The sequence below is a fragment of the Dysidea avara genome, chromosome 3, assembly GCF_963678975.1.
Source record: "Dysidea avara chromosome 3, odDysAvar1.4, whole genome shotgun sequence".
Taxonomy (NCBI): Eukaryota; Metazoa; Porifera; class Demospongiae; order Dictyoceratida; family Dysideidae; genus Dysidea; species Dysidea avara.
This window is the reverse complement of record NC_089274.1, coordinates 7,610,414-7,631,447: the sequence shown is the minus strand read 5'-3', so window position 1 is coordinate 7,631,447 and position 21,034 is coordinate 7,610,414. Positions and strand designations below refer to the sequence as shown.

At 36.7% G+C, this 21,034-nt stretch overlaps 2 protein-coding genes across 5 annotated transcripts in view; one reads left to right on the top strand and one right to left on the bottom strand.

Moving 5' to 3' along the window:
* Positions 1-14,329, top strand: part of LOC136249183 (probable serine carboxypeptidase CPVL) — a 38,595-nt gene extending 24,266 nt beyond the window's left edge. For 3 of the 4 annotated variants that reach the window (XM_066041133.1, XM_066041134.1, XM_066041135.1), the window contains 13 exons: positions 3,719-3,778; positions 3,869-3,930; positions 8,213-8,327; positions 9,319-9,377; positions 9,429-9,508; positions 9,555-9,621; positions 9,707-9,829; positions 10,496-10,627; positions 11,924-12,022; positions 12,081-12,200; positions 12,258-12,311; positions 12,529-12,711; positions 14,151-14,329. In XM_066041133.1, the coding sequence (XP_065897205.1) occupies positions 3,719-3,778; positions 3,869-3,930; positions 8,213-8,327; positions 9,319-9,377; positions 9,429-9,508; positions 9,555-9,621; positions 9,707-9,829; positions 10,496-10,627; positions 11,924-12,022; positions 12,081-12,200; positions 12,258-12,311; positions 12,529-12,711; positions 14,151-14,255 (1,259 nt within the window). In that variant the 3' untranslated portion in view covers positions 14,256-14,329. Of the gene's footprint in view, positions 1-2,554; positions 2,806-3,718; positions 3,779-3,868; positions 3,931-8,212; positions 8,328-9,318; positions 9,378-9,428; positions 9,509-9,554; positions 9,622-9,706; positions 9,830-10,495; positions 10,628-11,923; positions 12,023-12,080; positions 12,201-12,257; positions 12,312-12,528; positions 12,712-14,150 lie in introns of those variants that run through there. The other variant, XM_066041132.1, reaches the window with a different exon arrangement.
* A 752-nt stretch (positions 14,330-15,081) lies between these two features.
* Positions 15,082-20,376, bottom strand: LOC136249180 (uncharacterized). The gene has a single exon (XM_066041130.1). The coding sequence runs from the start codon at positions 19,007-19,009 to the stop codon at positions 15,506-15,508; it is 3,504 nt and encodes a 1,167-aa protein (XP_065897202.1). The 5' UTR covers positions 19,010-20,376; the 3' UTR covers positions 15,082-15,505.
* Between the last annotated feature and the right edge of the window lie 658 nt (positions 20,377-21,034).

The following is a 21,034-nucleotide window of genomic DNA, read 5'->3' as shown; positions in this document are numbered from 1 at the left end:
TCTGTACACAAAAATCATCACACTGTCAACTTCTTTTGCTCATATCTTTTGACAGGAACCACCAATTGGGGTGGGGTTTGTACTAAAATGACCCTGAAAAATAGCACAATATTTGTCATACCAATGAATGCATGGAATGTTAATTATTTAATTTAGTTGGAAATCTCTACTACAACAATCACTGGACAAGCAACCGCACATTATAGGCCGGCATGGATGCGGCATCATGGCAGTTTTCAAACTTGTAAACAAGCTTAATTTTCCATATATAACAGGGGAGGATCCAGGAGCTGGCAAGGGGAGGGGCACAAACAGGCCAAGTTGTAGCTAGATGGTTGGGGAGAGCCAGATTCTCTTGTTAGTTGCCGCATTTTTGAAGCAGCAAATAATCACCTCTTATATATAGTAGTGTCTCACTGTTGATTTTGCCATTTTGATCTTTTCAGGTGGTTGTGAAGTCTTAAAAGCTGTTTAAAGGCTCTGAATGTGTCAATTAACATAGCTAACACAACAATTATTTTAATTTATTTTATTATTTATTGTTAATCAGCAGGACCCTCCAGGAGTATAATGTTGATGTGCAATTACATGTGTACAACTTCAATTAGTTACTTAACTATATAAGTATGTACAATTACGACAAGTTACTTAATTATATACATATGTACAATTACAATAATAAACTATAAAAATATATACAATTATGATAAGTTACTTAACTATATACATAGAAGGGGCTAATTTTTGCTTAAACTCTTCACCACAGTCAGTCTCAATAATCTCATCATCTAATCTATTCCATTCTGGTACAGTTCTTGGGAGGAAGGAATATTTATATACATCAATTCTTGGTTGGTAAGGTACTAGTTTAAAGTTGTGTGAGTGTCGGGTCCATAATACAGTAGATTTAAATGGGAGGTAACAGTTTGGTATAATTAATAAATCATCTAGTACTTTATATAGTAAAACTAGTCTAGCTGATTTGCGACATTCTTGTAGTGTAGGCCATTGCAAGTTTTCAAGGATGTTAGCGATGCTGTCTCTATTATTTTGTCTCCATGGTTGACCTGTGACAAAACGAGCAGCTCTATGTTGGACCATCTCTACTTGATTTATGTTGGTTTGGTGGTATGGATCCCATATTGATGAATAATACTCTGAAATAGGCAAGACAAATTGTTTATATGCTAGCTCACGTAGATGGCTAGGACAATGCTGAAGATTTCGTCGCAAAAAACCAACAGCTCTGTCTGCCTTATTGCAGATGCATGTAATCTATATGTGGTTTCCATGAAAGTCTGTGATGTAACTTTACTCCAAGATACAAATGTTGTTCTGTAACTGCCAGTGAGGTGCCATTCATTACATACGAAAATAAACTGTGATTAGAAATTTGCATTATCTTGATGTTAAAAGCCATTTGCCATTTATCTGCCCACTTTGACAGTATTGTCAAGTCTTGTTGGAGTGTTTGATGGTCTGTTGAACTGTTGAACTGTGAATAACTTTGTATATCCATAGGAACCCTATAGAGAGTGACTTATTATCTCTAAGTACAGGGGCGGATCCAGACTTTTAAAAAGGGGGTTCCACTTTGGAATTGCAACTTCAGCCTAGCTGTAAGTTGAAGACCAAAAAAAAAGGTCATCACCTGCTGACAATAGCTGCCCCTCACCATAGATGCCCTCACCAACTATATTTCCTTATTTATAACTAGATACATAGCTTGCTACACTGCTGCTCAAAAGACTACTGTGACTGCTCTATTAGAGTATCTCGATTTGACTGCTCTATTAGAGTATCTCGAGTAAGAGAGGCTCTTTCAAAAGAGGGGGTTCCATGGAACCGCCCCTGGATCCGTCCCTGAAGTACCCCAAGTGGAACCAAATGGACATTGTTTTATTATGATTAAAGTACCTGGTAAAGGCAGAGCCTGTATACCAGAAGGCATTATAAAGGCCTAAGATGTTTATATTAACTGAACTACTGTATAAGTATGTTTGAAAAGTAGGAGAAAGAAGAAAAAATCCATGACTGGACCTGGGCAGCCTCGAACCTGCAGCCATCCGATTAACGCTCGAACGCTTACAGGAGTCTGCCAGGTGGTCAGGACATTTTCTTACTTATATTTTCATGTATTTGTATCCATAGGAACCCTAGAGAGTGACTTATTATCTCTAAGTACCCCAAGTGGAACCAAATGGACTTTGTTTTATTATGATTAAAGTACTTGGTAAAGGCAGAGCCTGTATATACCACTACTACACGGAAGGCCTTATAAAGGCCTAAGATGTTTATATTAACTGCACTATAAGTATGTGACAAACAACGCTCAGGCTACTTGGCAGCACAACAGGCACTAGAGTGCAGTACATCTGTGTCTACACAGTAAATGTCCTGGCACTTAATTTTTATAAATAATGGTTACATATCCTCTCACCGAGCATGCACTCTGATTTTGGGAGGGGATAAATCTGGATAGATAAGTCTGGCGGCCGCGCCTCTTGCATAAAGAGGAAGGATGCGAAGGGGTGGCATCGAAGTCCCACTTGCACGTGATGTAATATCACCTGAGTGCATGACCTTTTGTAAAATTGCGCAACAAGACTGCAACGACAGCAGGCGAGAAGATGGCTAGACCACTGTACCTTTTGGCCGTTCTGTGTGCTATGTTTACAGTCGGGGAGTTCGCCGGAATCCTCAGGAAGTACTTTATTCAGGAACCAATTTTTGTCAAGGGCGAGGCTGACCCTGGCAAGCCACTATTCCTAACACCCTACATCAAGAAGAAGGACTATCGACAAGGTGTGTGCTAACTTCTGTCAGTTCCCTTCTTATAACTAGGTGGCTTTCCTGGTTTGACCACTGAGTGTGGCGTTTGGCCGGAATCTTGTTGGGCCTGCGGCCGGATCGCTCATACTAGCTAGCTAGCTATTTAGGTATTTTTGCAGTTCATTTAGGATACTTTTAGGCACCTCACTCATAGCTACAGGTTCTGCCTTTCGTGCTCGCCCTCCATCACCTAAATGGTAAAACAGAGAAAATCAAATATGGGCTACTGATTCTTGTCGGTATTTGCATGGCCATATACCGCTGTGCTTTTATCATGCCAGACCCCATGCACCTTAATTACTGTATCTGCCATGTTAGCTATGCAGATGTCATACTTTCAGGTCATTGCTAGTTGGAATATTGCATTAGCTACTATAGCGTCTAGCATATTGTACTAAATTTGGTAGCTATAATGAATTGTCACGGTTCTTTTAAAAAAAAACTGCTGTAGTCCAGCTATATGGCTTTCCAGTTTAAAATCAGCAATGAACACCGTTATAGCAAGCAGGAAATAGCTAGTAAACAACTGTTACCGTTGAAACCATAATAGTGTAATCTGAAACCATATACATATAAATCTGATGCAACTTAATTAGCTCATATGATGTGATTGTTATTTTAGCACACATCATGTGACTTGTAAAGTATTTAAGGTCACCTTGATCACCAAAATATGTTACATAAGTATCTGCATGATACTACTGTATGTATAACGTCAGCTAAAATGTAGCTTTACTTTGCTGCACAATGATTGGTACACGCAAAGCAAATCCCCACTAGTTTCGCCCATTTAAATTATACTGCTGTTGAATAGGGATTGATGTATACATACAGTATTATCTACGCTGTATACTCACTATGTCCATCATATTGTTTATGATTATAGCTCGTGATCTCAGTGAAGTCAAAGGGATTGAATCTTCTCTTCGTTACCACAGTCATGCTGGTAAACTGTGTGTTAGTTGTAAACAATGCTGTATTAGTGCATTTTACCTAGCTTATAAGGTCAGTGTAATTTACTATCTGCTTTTTATAGGATTTTTCACAGTGAATGAAACTACCAACAGTAATATGTACTTCTGGTTCTTTCCAGCCAAAGTAAGCGTTTTCTGTATTGGTTTCAACAATTCATTATGTGAACTGGGCTGAATAGCTGTTACTTTGTAGCTTAATTATACTTTTAAAATGGAAACTGTCATGCCTACATACCAGCTGTGATAATGGCTCTTAATGGCATAGTGGTGGATCCAGACTTTTAAAAGAGGGGTTACACTCTGAGGCATGATAGTTTTATCTACAGCATATAGCTAAGAAGTAGCTACATGCATGAAACCAAATAATCTTTTTCTCAGCAATGTTTCACTGTTAAATCTTACCAACTAGGCCTTGGTAAAAGCAAGTGAAGTCTTTATATTTATAGTAGGACTAGGAGATTTATTTATTTATTATTTATTATTATTACAGTGTCAACTTTGCAAGCGAAGACTTTACACGGGGAACATTTATGCAATTACAATTGATTAATTTGATTCTTAAATTGTTCAATAGAGGTAATTTCTTTGATGTGATTAGGTAAGTTATTCCAGATATTACAAGCATTAGGTCCGAACGAGTGCTGACAAGTGTCTGTTCTGGGATAATTTAGATAAAAAGACATTTGAATCACCTTCATAAATAAGACAAGTACACAGAAAAATTTGGAATTTTCAACTAGAGTAGGGACCATAGCACGTCAATAAAAAGTACTGAAACAAGCTGGATTAGTGCACAATATTAAATCACAGTAAAACAATAAGAAGTGTTATATCCCTACTGGGCTCAAGATACCATATATATAATGGAAATGCACAGTAGGGATATAACACTTCTTATTGTTTAACTGTGATTTAATATCGTGTACTACTCCAGCTTGTTTCAGTACTTTTTATCGATGTACTATGGTCCCTACTCTAGTTGAAAATTCCAAATTTTTCTGTGTACTTGTTTGTTAACTTTTTTTGTAAATAATTATTATGACTGGTGAACCCACGCATGCTGCATCTGAAATGGCACCACGTGCCCCAATTATCATCTGAAAAGTGAAGTATCCATCATGCTTCATTGTCAGCTATGTTCAACCCGTTACGCAGCATTTTCGAATCGAAAAGCACCTCTGCACACCGAGACGCATTCCGAAAGAAATGGTGCCGCTCTCCCCAGTTATATCAATTATCGTCTGAAAAGTGAAGTATCCATTATGCTTCGTTGTCGGTTATGTTCAACCCATTACACAACAGTACGAATCAAGAACTGTTTGACAAGCACCTCTGCTATCAAAATAGCCACTATGAAAAATACGGACGATTTCTGTTACGTGAAGGGAAGCCATCCCATGCTATCACCAAATTGACACTTTTCGCTGTCAGCAAAGATGAATGAGACACAAAGGAGGACACTGGTAAGTCCATGAAGAATGCATTGTACGTACTGCGGTATGCCAAAAGGCACCTGTCAGGACAAAGCGACGTCGAACAGTGAAAAAATCAAGCCCGTAGCCTTAGCCGTTATCGAGTTATACTTGTCTGAAGGCATCGGTCAGTCAGTCAGTCACTTACTTACTCAGTCAGTCAGTAGAAAATTCCATTAAATAAATTATTTTTAAAATTCCGTAGCAACTTGTTGGAAGCGTTTTGGGTCGATCTGAGAGCTTGTTTGGGCTTAGTTTTACGTAACCAAAACTGCCTCATCGTCGTCAGGGGAAATTGAGGCTGTTTTTTGGGTGATATTATTTCGTGGGCCACGCCTACTCCTTTGTGGTCCCTACTATACAGTTACTATCGTACTGTATGATAATGAATATGCTTTTCGAGATAATAATGTAATATACTGTAAATCAACCACGTTCAGATGAAAAAAATTATGTAAAGGTGTCAAACTAGTTAAGGAAGTAATAAACTGACTTAATGTGACTATGTCAACAAATATGTAAAAATGTGTTTAATAAACAGTCCTGTGATCTACAATCGTTATTGAGTATTAAAAATGGTTGTCACTTATCAAGATGTAGCTTTTACTATTATCGCACAGCCCTACTTTATAGCGAAAGCTTAACATCAACAGCATGTGTATATAAGTTATTTTAGAAGCACCTAATGCATATGAAGGTGTTGGTGTTGCAGTTACAAATGATTTTACAAACAGCATGAGTATATTTTCTTGTCTCTGCAATTTATACAATAACTACTTCTGTAAGTGATGAAAGCTCTAGCAAAAAGGAACCCTTGGAAATCCCCTGGATCTTCTACCACTGCAGTAAGCAGGTTTCTACATACAGTATTTCCACTTAAACAAACAAAACATGACCGGACTGGCTGAGTGATAGCCCACCATGTTTGCTGCACATTCCCTGAAATCCTTTTTGTTGTTTGTCTAATATCTACAGTAAAAGAGGAGTGGACTGCCAAAGTTTTAGCCATTTATGTTGGAGTTTATAGAGTTAGACAGTTGGAGCAGGAAGAAATTTTGATTTGTACGACAACTATAATTATGGCAAATAAATTACAGGGACTTAATTAATTGATCATAACTCATGGCTTAAATGGGCTATGAAGATGGTACTTGGCTCAATCTGTTTGTTATGAACAGGTGAATCCATCAAAGCATTGTGCATTCCACATTTCTCCATGTGCACAAAGATAAAGGCCATTCCCAATAGCAATGATAAACTTTATTTCTACTGTATCACAAGCAAGCACCCATATCCTATAGTGTACTAACATGAAACAAAGCTATCATTACTCTACATCAACAAGTGAATCTGATGATATTGATTTGAGCCTGCATACCAAATTAAAGCAATTAAAATATGTATATTTTTATGCGTATAGCACACATCTTTTTATGCATGGATTTTGCACACATGACAGGTTTTCACTCAGCCTGTCACAAAGTTAATGAATCAAAAGAATTTAAGTGATGTCAAAGACAAAGTACAGTGGACCGTTGGTTATCCTAACCCCAATAGTATCAGGCAATGGCATGCATTTATAATGTTAGTATTCTAATAGAACATACACCTGTACCTAAAATACTCTAATAGAACAGTCGTTTCCATTTTTGGATAAACAAGGGGTACAGGATAACTGAGGGCTTTTCTGTACTAAATTTTTTTAACTATGAGAATCTGTCCTTTAGATGTAAAATAGCATTAACTTATCATTGTGTTATTAATGCCCATGGTATCAAGACACACAGCGTAGTGTGTTGTGCAGCCAAGAAAGCTGGTGTGTTACATCGTGTGCATATTGACAGGAAGAAAGAAAACACAATTTTCATGTCTGCATAGCTCCATGGTCCCTTCTCCAAAGCATACCAATTTTGCGTTATAGCTATATGCCAGGTAGGGTTGACTACACAACAAATTTACTTAAATTCGCTCCAGCCATTCATGAGATATGCATGGGTAGTTAAAGTTTCAATTTTTTTCTCTTCTTAAGGAGTCTACAGGAACATAAATTATTCTTTTTGTGCACTTTGCAAAAAGACTGTTATAAAGTGTAATTCGATTACCTAGTGTAGAAAGGTGAATTCACGTACTAAGTTTGCAATGAATATCCATGGAGCTATGAATGTTTATCCACATAAAAAATAGAACTTTTGTTATGTCTACAGGCTAAACCACTTATGGGAATAACATGAAATATTTTAGTGTGTACATAGGCTGGCCATCATAGAAGTGCCTTTCAATGGTTTGACAAACAAAGGAGCCAGCCCATGGCTAGCTTTGGGAATATAAGAAATGAAATCTACACAAAATTAGCCAAGCTATGGAAAAGGGTGTAGCCTTCAAAAGCCTGGGTGAAAAAAGTTGTGAAATTGTAAGGTGGCAGTCGAGAAATGGCTGCAATGATGTTAATGCTAATAAATTTTGATATTGGCAGCTAATGGCAACTTAACTGATGTTGTGTGGATATATGTCTTATTTTCTTCTGGATCACATGTTGAAGGCATTTTTGCAGTGGTATAGTCACCAATACAAAAGATTAAAGTGACCATCACATTTAAATCTGCTGTTAAATAGACCCTTTCATCTATATCAACTAATGTGTTGTTACATTATGTGCATGTAATGGAATATACTGCAATCAGCCTAGCTGTTCTATCATTATTATTATACAAAAATTGATGTGTTCATTGAAATATTTACACACACACACACACACACACACACACACACACACACACACACACACACACACACACACACACACACACACACACACACACACACACACACACACACACACTACTGACATCATTGGTTACTTGTCCATTTTGGTATTGGTGCATGTATATGTACATAAACCTTATCTCAAGATATTGTGATGATACTTGTACACAGAATGGAGATGCAAAGGCACCTTTGTTACTATGGTTACAAGGTGGTCCAGGAGGATCTTCATTGTTTGGTTTATTCAATGAGAATGGTCCCATCATGATTGATAAGACTGGAAAAGGTCAGTCAACATTATACATAAATTCTATTTGGTTGTAAATAGGAACCTGCCAATTATGCTGGCATAATAATGAGCATAATAGGTGCCTGAAAGCATTGAGCATAATGCTAGCATAATAGGCAGAACACTTGTTTATCTAAATGCATATCACAGAAAAAGATCGATATACTCTAATAGAACAGTCAAAGAATAATCAGACAGCTGACTGTTCTATTAGAGTATATCGATCTTTTCTGTGACATGCAATTTTACAAACAAGGATTGTTAGAGTCTGTGCTTCAGCAACTTACTATTTTCCCATAAAGTGCAAATTTACTAGGAACTGAGATATAATATTGAGCATAATTTGAGCATAATAGGTAAATATTGAGCATCAATTTAAGCATAATAGGCAAAATTAGCATAGCATAATAGGTAAAATAATGAGCATAATCGGCGGGTCCCTAGTTGTAAACTAACTGTCCAACTCAATTCTTATTCATTTCTAGTTATATACATGTAGTGCTATGTTTATCTGTATAAAAACCTGGGTGTTCTATATTCTATAAGTGATTTTAAACCTGGTGTTTAAATGATCCTGGTGTCAATTCGGGCCTGGGCTTTTATTTATTAGAGCACACAAGACACAGGATAATGGTGGATAGAGTGGTGTCGAGGGTGCTTATGTAATCAACATACAGTTTGGAATCTGTACTTGCAACAATGAAACATGAGGTGAAACATGTTTATCAACTCTAGTATAGCATGTGACTTCAGTGTTTGTTAGAATTATAGCCTAGTTTTAACACCCCAGCATTTAAACAGACTCATGTGTGAATTCTATAGCTTGGGATGAAGTATCTGGCCCGTAATTGAGTCTGTAACCCTGGCTTTAATGTGGTGTTTGAGTTTATAAAATGACACAGAGGACATCAGTTAAAATTCTTCAAGATGGAACGGTTCATGTTAATCAACCTTGTGAGTATGATATAACCACACAATTTTTTTACAGTACAACCAAGACCTGTTAACTGGAATGAAGCGTATTCCATTATGTACATTGATAATCCAGTAAGGAAGATACCTAGATGGGTTGACTTTGACTGATGTAACATGTTTCAGGTTGGGACTGGTTTCAGTTTTGCTGATTCTGATGAGGGCTACTCTAGGAATGAGCAACAAGTTGCAGATAACCTTTATGAGTATGTGTTTTACTAATATCTTCTGTATATAAATAATTTGTTTTAGGTGTTTGCAGCAGTTTTTCTTGGTGTTTGATGATTATCAAAAGAATGACTTTTACATCACAGGAGAAGTGAGTTCTCCTTAGAATACATGTAAATAGATTTTTTCTTTTAGGAGTTTTCTTTCATTGTTTCATAGTGGTTTTGTTTTCTTAGTCATATGCAGGAAAATATGTACCAGCTTTGGCATACAAGATACACCAGTCGAACCCAACTGCTCAGTTGAAGATTAACATGAAAGGAGTTGCTATTGGTGATGGGCTATGTGACCCCATTAATGTATGTAAATTCTCAAGTTGTTTTCTCTCTCTCTCTCTCACTCACAAACTCATTCACTCACTTACTTAGTCACCCACACACACACACATGCACACGTATGCACACATGCACAGACACACATACATACGCAAACACACATACAGAACGTATGTAAATACACACACCTCTTAATGCTGCACACACACACACACACACAACAGACTACACAGCAGCGGTATAACACTTTACGTGAGCCTTATACAGAAAACCTATTTTGGCTAACATCAATGGCTTTATGCTAAAGTCAACGGTATAATCAACTCCATTCAACCCTGATGGTTTGACTTTAATACAAGGAGACCTCATCATGTGACAAATACCTTAACATAAGGACTACAGAATGACTGCTCTATTAGAGTATATTAGGGTAGCTGATAATATAGATATTTTTAAAATGTTCCTTATGCTATTTTTATGCACAGTTTCAGAGATATGGATTTTTCAGAATTATGGATCACTTCTGGTCCCAAGGGGTTTGGATAACTGAGGCTCCATTGTACTTATCTCATGTTGTATCTCTCTGCAGACTGCTCATATGCACTACACAAGCATGCACGCGCACACATGCACATGCACATCTACATGTTATTCATTTTTTTTTGTTTATGAGTATTTATACTTGTACAGATGGTGGTGGGCTATGCAGATTTAATGCAGCAGTTTTCTCTAGCAGATAGTGTCCAAGCTGAATATGTCAGGAAACAAACTGATGCTGCTGTTGCTGAAATCAATGCTGGAAATTTTGTTCAAGCGTTTGAAGTACGTTTGTTATGTTCATTGCAGTAGTACAAATACACAACATGTACACACATACACAGTCACACAATGCAGAAGTACACACACGCACACATACAGTGTTCCGTAAAATCGGATTATTAAGTGCATGTGCTTATAATTTTCAGAGAAAACTTTTGTAAAAAATCATACTATCTGTTAGGCGCATATGCCTAATAAATAGTTATGTTGTGTTAACATGGAATCGCTACATTGTAATAGAGGAGTTAATAGTTTATGCCAGTCACCATGCCAGTGTGTAAGGATATTTGACTCTATGTCTGGGTGAAATCCTTTGTAATATATCTATCCAGAAGGCTGATTTGCTGTATACACAGTGAAGGGATACCTCAAAGGAGACGTAAGCACTCGAGGAGACATTCATTTTTCAGTAATTCCGGTGTTTCTTCCTGCACGTGTGTAGCTTTGTTGTGTTTTCAGTAGTCCTTGCATTTGACCATGTGCGCTTATCAGTCATGGTTAATCACAAGAAATGTGTATGTGCTTAACCAAGAGTACATAATAGTAAAAAATAGAGTGAGTATCCTGCTGGAATAGACTCCCAAAACGCACTGAGTCGAGTGATGATTCAACAAGCTGTATATTCACACAACGTGTTAAATGCTTTGATCTACAACATGGAGGGCACAACTCAAGAGACTCAGTATATTTCAGTAGAAGTCACTGATGTGCAGTCTCATTGACACCAATCAACAAGCCTTTCACTTGACTATAAATGTTAAAATAAAACAAGAATTCCTAAAGTTTACTGATAACTTGATTCAGTGTGTTTGTAAGGGCTATAATTTATTGAGAGTTGGACACTCTCTCTATTTTTTGTTATTACAAGAGTTAGCCAAAATAGGTTTTGTGCATAAGGCTCACGTAAAGTGTCTCTATTTTTTTGTTTTTATGTACTCTTGGCTTAAGAAATAATATGCGCTTAGTAAAAAGCAAAAAAGCCTTCAGCTGCCACTAAGTGGTTACGCTGCCCAGTGGCCAGCACTGGGGCACCTGTGCGCTACTCAGGTGCTATGAGTCAGCGCAGGCATGCCCTCCTGGGGCAGGACTAGTAACCCGCAGGAGGCTGTACCATATCTCACAGTTGAAGGTGTGGGCACCTGAACCTTCAACTACTATATGAGACTTGGACAGTTGAGCATATAGGTACCTGGTGTAAACTAGGGAAGTAAATGCGCTTAGTAGACACATAGACACATGCGCTTAACAACCTGATCCTACGGTATGTGTTGAAATGTTGAAATATCCTTTTCTTTGTAGACGTTTGATGCATTACTTAATGGAGATCTGATCCCTTATCCCTCTTACTTCTATAATATCACTGGCTCTTCCAACTATTTTAATATTCTTCGAAGCACAGTAAGAGCTTTTAGTATTAAGAATTTGCTATTAATTTTTACGCATTTTTTATCATTAGAGTCCTGAAGAGTTTGGTTATTATGGAGCATTTGTGGAGAAGGCAGAAGTTAGGAGTCAGATACATGTTGGCAACCTAACCTACAATGATGGTTCTAAAGTGGAGAAGTTCCTTCTAGCAGTATGTATTGAGTATTGTTCACATATAGTATGTATCTGTTCTTGTGCTGTCATGTAGGATGTGATGCAGTCAGTTGCACCTTGGCTGGCTACAGTCATGGATAATTACAAGGTGAAACTTTAAATGCATTGCCATAATATACTTTAGTTGAAAATATTATTACACTTTGGTAGGTTGGTACTGCCAGGTGGAATTGGTTGCTCACTTCTTGTTGGTAGTGTAGCTAATGGCAGTTACTTTATTTAAATAGTCACTGAGTAGATGATTGTAAAATTTTAAAGTTCTGTTTTGGTATGCATTATTTATCAATCACCATGTTTGCTATTAGGTCCTACTGTACAATGGACAATTGGATGTCATAGTTGGGGGACCACTAACTGAACACTTTTTACTGGCCCTTCAATGGAACGGTGCTGATGCATTTGCACAAGCTAATCGTAATGTGTGGAAGATAAAACCAGATGATGTAGAAGTTGCTGGATTTGTACGAAAATCAAACAACTTTACTCAGGTAAATTATAGAGTGTCAAGTTTTATTTTGTGCATCTCTGAAGTTATAGCTCTAGACAGTTGGAACAGGAATAAACTCATTTTGTACAGTAAAAATACGGCAAATAAAAATAGATTTAAAAAAATATTAATAATCAACTCAACGAGATTGCTCCCGATATTGAATCTGAGTGTCATACTATAAGTATAAATATTTATTTGACTGTTGTATCTGGATGACTGCTCTATTAAGATATCTTGATTTTGAAAGTAAGTTTTCTGCTAAAAAAAGCTTTTTAAAAAACATTTGAACTGATTTTAACAGTTTATTAGAGAAGTTACTATTAATGAATATTTGCTGTATTAGGGTGATTGATGTATTAGAGTATAGTGACTTAATGTTTATTATAGTGTACTATTATTGATGCCTGGGCCTGGGTGGCCTATCCCCTGTTAAAGCTTGAAGCTTGCTGAACATCAGTTCACTTACTTTGACTGTTGGAGGCATGGTGCACAAATTGTTCTTACATGATAGACAGCACATGAAACTGTTGATGCATTGCCCATATCACAACACCTTTTGTTGCAAGCGAAAAGAAATGAGATGCAATGATGCATGCATTTTGCCTACTGCAAGAAGCATTTGTCAGTAAAAATATCAAACCCATAGATAGTGGTAGTCCTTATTTGTCTAAAGAGTGGAGACCAGTTTCAGCCAGTAAGTTGGTCAGTCAGTAGAGTATATAGAAACTATTTGTTTAAAGGACGTTTGGGTCCAATTACACCTAAGCAACATTGCCAGCTGGTTTTTTGGTTGATATTTTTGAGAGGAAAATACTAATTATCATGATCCTATCTATTAGATAATTATATAGGTGACCAGATTTTACAAACCGATCCAAACCACACATCAGGCAAAATCAAACTAACATCACCAGTAGATAGCTACACTATCATACTACTCGTTTTGACCCTCAGTACTACTCAAACTACCTGAGGCTGGCTTTAACACACATTTTTTCTGGGTGGTGTGGAGAGCTCAAATGGTGGTTTCTGGTCTTGTGAAGGGCCTGTTTTGGCAAGAATTAGTAGTTTTACTGGTGGATGGCCTGACATTGTTGGCCACACATTTTTTGCTGCATATCAAGCCAGCACAGCCCTGTAATCTCATGTCTGGAGTCTACCTCCATTTTGAACTCCATCTCTTCTTGCCCCACCATCTGCCCTTTTGTGAGCACTCACGATAGCACTTTACTCATCCAACTGCTCAGATTTTCTATTTTATTGTGGCGGGAAACTCTACAAGCAACTAAAAGTACTGGAAGTGGTCTGAAAGGTGATAATTTGGATCATTCAGCCATGTAGTATGAATAAGGCGATATTGTAGCAGACAGTTTCATTTTGACATGTTACATGTTTAGTCAGTACAATATGCTTATGCTAGCTGTGTACTCTTTTCAGGTGATAGTACGTGGAGCTGGTCATATTCTACCATATGATCAACCAGAACGTGGATTAGACATGCTTGACAGATTTATTGGATACAAATCCAACTGGGAATTTTAAAAGACATTGTATAGTGTGACAAACTATTTGTTGGTCACATATCTGTAATTTTTACAATGTTGTGTGTATGTAAATTTAGTTGGGAAAGGGGGAAGTGGCTAACAAGGTGTTAACCAGCCAACTAATGGGATTCATATGTAATATATACTCAGCATACAAAGCATGCTCTTGTTAGAGGCTCTGAAAGCATTGAAATTTCAAAATTTAGCTCCTACCTCAAATTATTAATGAACTATATGCTTCAGTCAATAACTGCATGGAATTCCTACTCTCAGATGCATCTGATTGATTTATTGGAGTATATTATTGCTATTACATGAGGAGTACCCTCACATTAAGAGGGATCCAGACTTCTATTCTGCTATGTCTGTGGCACTAAGCTATTATATAGTATTCCCATTTTTGTAGCTTGTCATTGGGGTGATAAAGGTGGCAAAGCAACCCAACCCTATTTTTTGAATGCATACGTACTAGTGGACTTCAACATCAGTAAGTGCATGTATATATTATATACAACACACAACTCTTGTTCATGGTGTTAAAAAGCAATACCATTTACAATGCTGTTGTATATCATAAGGATTCAGGATTGAATTTAGTATTCAATGTGTTCTACGGTGTCAATAATCAAAAATGAATATACTAGATATTAATATGCACATGTGACATGCTTTCTGTCTGGCATGAGCTGCATGAGGCAGGTATATAAGTTTTGCAAGTTAGAGCTAAAATGATTATTCTAAATGCTAACGAAATGAATAATTTAAAAAGGAACAAATATTCAAATGTATATATACATATCACAAACACTTAAAAATGTGTGTGGAAAAAAACTAATTCATTTGTGCTGATGTGTTGGTACAACTCTTATAAGCCACATTGTTTAGCATGAAAACGACAATACATTTCATCAAGTTTTAAAATCTGTTGCTTTATCATTGTAAAGTGTTCATTGAATCTGTTCCTATATACAGCTAACAAGTAATAAACTATTTGAGTAGTTCATTTTAGCCCTGTCGTAAGTAACAGCAATGATGCACCTGTTACAAACATCCTAGATTTCTAATGAGTGAACCTCACAATGTACATACTCCAGTAATTGATAATCATGACATATGCAGATAAAGTGGATTTTGGTATGTGATCTTAGCAAGTAGCTACATATACTTATACGGTTCAGTATAAATACCAAGATTCAAATATTAGTAGTGTATATATTTTAATAAGTACGGTAGTGCTGTATATGAAAACTATGTGTTAGGCAAGTTGTTCCTTTCAAAATCATCACTAACAAGTCCATCACGGTATTCATTGTAATTGTGTGTACGCTCAGGAATATTAAGCAATCCAAGATCAATATGGTCATCATTCCTCCTGTATTCCATCAACTTCTCTTTCACAGTTTGTAACGTAGTCACAACATTACAGTGACATGTGTAGGTGAGGAAATGATAGAACACAATTGTACAAAACTGAATAAAAGCCAAACTGATCATGACATTTGTGACAGTAGAGAAAACACTACCACTACCCTGATAGGATACTGCATACATTATAGTGACGTTTAGTAGTAGTAAGAGTTCTTGAATGTTTACAGGTTTCTTCCTGTTTGGGTAAATACAGCCATTTAAAATGCTAAATATTATAAGCAGTATGGCCGATAAAACCAATCTTGGTTTTACTTGAAATCCACATAAAGCAAAACACATACTCCTTAAAATAAGATGAACACCAACCCAATAATAGTATTTATCTTTATATGGTCCTTGAAATGCATCCAGTAAAGGTTTAAACTGATTTATTATCCTGAACTGTGATAAGTATCTTGTAAACAAAAAAATGATGTTGAAAGGAATTAGTAGTAAGAATAAGACAAGACATGTGATGAACAGTATGGTAAACTTTAAGCCAAACAATGGAACACTGGCATCAATAGACCACACTAACTGTTGATCCCCACTTGGTAGTTGAGTTATGGTAGAATAAGAGAACAAGACTGTTAATACAGCTCTGAGAACACTAGTGTAGGATAGCAGAAACAATGTAGCTAGTACAGGAAGAGATCTAGTATATGTCCATCGTAGTATTCTAGAAGAATAACGACTTGTTACAATAATTGAAACAGCAATGACTATGAGATAGAAAGGGAAGAACAACTGTAGGAACGCCTTAGCATATCCATCCATTCCATTGTAGAAACATGTCTCTATACCCAAATCCAAGTTGGCAAAAGAAATAAACACTCTGAGTGGTTTAAACACATTATCATTTACTAGGAATACAGAGTCATTAATGCTAATGATGTTAGCATAAAATATTATTCCATTGATAGTTCCATTAGTGACTGTGAGGTTGAGAAGATAAAGTAAGACTACCAAAACAATTCCAGCAAGTATAACTATGATAGTGATGAGAATATGTATATTAGTACAGTGTATACACCTTGATGATCCAAATACCATACTAAGTGAATGTTGACACTGTGAACACAAGATACCAGTCCTGTTAAACTGACACTGTAAATCAGGATTAAGTAAATTAAGATGTGATGAGTGTGGTAGACAGTAATCCATTGGACAATTATGTGATATTAAATATTTAGTGTTATTAGAGTAATAATGAGCAGTTATCCAAGTGTTAGCAGGACGTGTGATAGTTGATTGATCAATGTAACATGTGTCAATGTGAATGTTACTGTTACTAAGATAAGGATCACAATCACAAACTCCATTTTGTAATGTAAACCCAACTGGGCAAGGTAGTATTTCTACATAAAATGCTTCATAAATACTGTACAGACAAGGTGATGCTGTTAAAAATATTTCACATGTTTGTTGAGCTTCTGTAACAATTATAGTAAAGTTGAACATTTTTGAATAGTTAGTGATAGTGCTAACCAATTCAGTTTGGTGAGCAACTTTACAAGATGAATTTGGTAAATGTGTATTGTGTGTTTCTACATACAAAATAGAGTGTTCATTGTTAGTTGTTACACACAATTCTACTTGTAACACTTGTCCAGGATACACAGGTCCTAGTACATCAACACTACAGTTGGTTATGTTATGTGAACAGTGACATATGGTAGTGTGGTCACTTAGTTGATGTTGATCAGTTTGTATTATTTGCTGGTTTATTACTCCAGGGTTATAACCGTAGAACACTGATGAGGGTATCCATTGACAGTGAGTAGTGAAGTAATGCAAATTAAATTCACATTTTTGGTCTGACAGTGGAATAAGAGACTCTTCAAGGTGATTGTTCATGGCAGTAATGGTGTAATGTGTTGGTGTAACAAATGACTTGTTTCTCAATGTTACATATTGAAGAATACAAAATGGAAAAGGAAAATTGTTTCTCTCATCAGGTTCTAGAAGTATAAGATTGTTATAATATACATTTGTAGTGAATATTATATTGGAATATTCCAGTACCTTTACATAAGCAGGTTCAGATTTTACAACAAATATTGCATTTCCCTCATTTGATATGAATACTATTTCTTCACTGAGCAACACATCTGAAGATTGAAATGAAATAATACTATATGCATAGTTGTGTGAAAAAGTGATTGGTCCACTTATGCTGACAGTTGCATCAGAAATATTTAATAAGGAATTATCTTCAGTGTCAAAGGCAGTAGCTTCTGATATGACAAAGGGTCCAGTAATTGCCAAATTCACTGTGCATGGTGATTCCCTAGTCTTGTCAAGATACAGAATTGGATTTCCAATTTCCGTAAAGTTACAACCTTGAAGGCTTATGTTACTTATATTTGCACAAATTTGAATTGGAAATAAATTTACAATAAATATTGATAATAGAGATTTCCAGTCATAGTTGTGATGAAAATTACAATTCAAAAACTTTATAGTTTCTTTCACAGGTGACATAACAATCTTAATCATTGGATGTATAATATGTGTGTCCATATGTCGACTGGCCACAAATGTACAGTTTTTGACTTGTATCTGTGCTACCGATACAGCTGAAATGTGCATAATTGGTTGATCCATTTCATAAAACAAAGAGTAAAAGATTGAAATATTTATGCCATATTTGGATTGATCTATGAATACTATTATTCCTGCATTACCTTTGCCAGTAATGACAAGATTGTTAATTTCTATGCTGCTGTTGTTGTAATCATGAATGATGCCTGGCTGATCAATGTACTTCAATACAATTCCATATTCATGTACGGTGTGTTTTGATGCTGCATTGGCTGGATTGGTTATGCGTATATTGTGTAGATAAGACTCTCCCAGTAAATTTTGTAATGCAATTCCACACTCTATAAAACTGACATTTTCTATCTTGCAAAAAGAACACTTGAAGAGCAAAATATTAGCCAAACTTCCATGGTATTGTTGTAGTTGATTATGATTTTTAAACTTCAAATTTGAAATTGTTACATCAGATGAATTTTTAATATAGAGTAATGCATGACGTGAAGGACTAACCAATACCACTAGTGGTAAATTATCACTCATGATTCCAACAAATGTAAAATTTTTTATATTTAATAGCTCTAAGTTTGCAGGGATCACATGTTCTCCAGGTAAGAAGTGATATTCAACATTAGACACAACAGGTAATGTACCATTATTATCCAGTAAGTATTGACTGAGTGTAGCACAAGGTTGAGATGGACAACTGATATCAGCTGAATCATCAGGTAGAACAAAGAATTGATCATTTGATTTAGATGTGTTCAGAATTGTCATCAACACAAATAATTTAAACCACTCCATAGCAAATTAAGGGTTCTGTGATACCAACTAACTTGTTAACTGATATATACATAAGTCATAACTTTCACTTGCACTTATGTATCTTGTTGATTGGTAATTAATAATAAAAAAAACACCATCATTTGCATTTAGGCTTGTTATTTGTGAAACATGTATTACTAATAGAACTGAAACCTTGATACAACTGGCACATTGCCCCTTAATATGTTGTTAACAGTGTATATAATACAGACACATATACTGTGTACACATAGCTCATGGTAGATAAACTTTCAGACAGTTTCTTATACCATGGTTCACACATGCACTGACAAAGTTACACCATTTTGCTACAGCCAAATTGTTGCATGAAGTTTGCAAGAATTTGCTGATGAATTTTTAATACCATACACTGGTTACAACTAGAAGTGTAATTTATGTCAAGCTACCTTAGCAGGCATACGCTTGTAATGAAAAAGACCAACTCAATAAATCAGCTAACTTTAAAATTTTCCAATGGCAAATTTAAATTTATACAGTAATCCACATTTCTAACACAGCCATTGTTTGTTAATTCCACAAAGCAAGTTTCAAATTTTTAGCGATATACTTTATAAGATAAGCCACGAGTATGACTTTCCACAGTGTCGTGAAAGTTGCGTAAACTGTGCAGTGAGTTTGTGGGCCTCGGCAGTTCCAACAGAGCTTGCATGTGTATATCAATTAACTGTTCAGTTTGGCCAAAACGTTCTTGTAGAATAGCCACTGCATGTAGGTAATTGTGATCACTGAGAGGAAACCCTGCAATAACCTTAGCTGCATCCCCTTGCAGTTGGGCCTTCAAATAATTGAATTTCTGCACACCACTTAGATTGGGATTGGAGTGGATGGCAGCTCGGAAGGAATCCCAAAAAGTTAGCCATTCTAAGGGGTGTCCAGAAAACATCGGTAGAGTTAACTTAGGTAACCTGCTTGCAGCAAACTGTGGAGTATGATTGGGAACTTCTGGTGCGGTAGTAATAGGTGTTATCATCAGGGGTTCAATACTTCTAGTACTCACTATGGGGAGTCTGCTGGAGGGTTGACTAGTGTCCAGGTTGAGATGAGACAATGTCGGTAAAACTGACGGTATAGAATATAAGGGAGCTAGTGGATGGGGGCTAACTGCTTCAGTACTTCTTGGAATTAATGGAGGAGGCCCCAAACTGTGGACATAGCTCACTGATGGGTAAGAAATTGATGAAACAGAAACTGGGGTTGAATTGAGCATTGAAAATGTAAGTGTTGAAGAGATGTTACTGGTTGGAGGGCTACCACACACTTTTGGTAATTCAATATCAACATTTGAAACTGATTGGTTATCAACACTTGTGACTGAAGATTCATTAACAACATTGCTGTCATGCATACTTGTAAATTGGGCTACTCACAATGTCCTGGTGTGATTCCTGGGTTGCATCATTGTCATCTTCAATTGTCTCTTGGTGTAGCAGGACGAGGCTGCTTTGACAAAAGCTCCACTTGCTTCTTCAGCTTATTGATGTTCTCAATAATAAGATCTTGCCCCTCCTCAGAGTCCATGATTGCCTCTTCTAGCTCGCCTGGATCCTGAATCAGTTCTGCGATCTGTTCATCCAGCTTGGTAATCTGTTCATGCTTCTTTTCTAGTTGCGAGACGGCAGTGGTAAGGTAGGTAAGGGCTAGTTCATCGATCTCCTTGTCGAGGGTTTCATCTACCTTGTTGAGGATTCGCGTGACGTGCGAACGATACGCTCTACGAGAAGTCTGTAGGCGAGTCAGCTGCTCCATCGCTGGTGGTGCACTGAAAAAAATGCAACGGCAAACAACTGTTTATGTTCCGTTGGTGCTTGCCTCTCCCGGTACCGTTCAGAGTAGAATCTACAGCTTGCCACGGTACCACAGCGTTTACGCCTGGAGTTGCGAAGTTTCAGCGGCTACAAGGTGAAAATCCTGGTCACAGCACCAAAATATCGTGTTGGGGGTGATACGGTTCGCTCCTGGTAGCAACTGCTCGTGATTGATCGA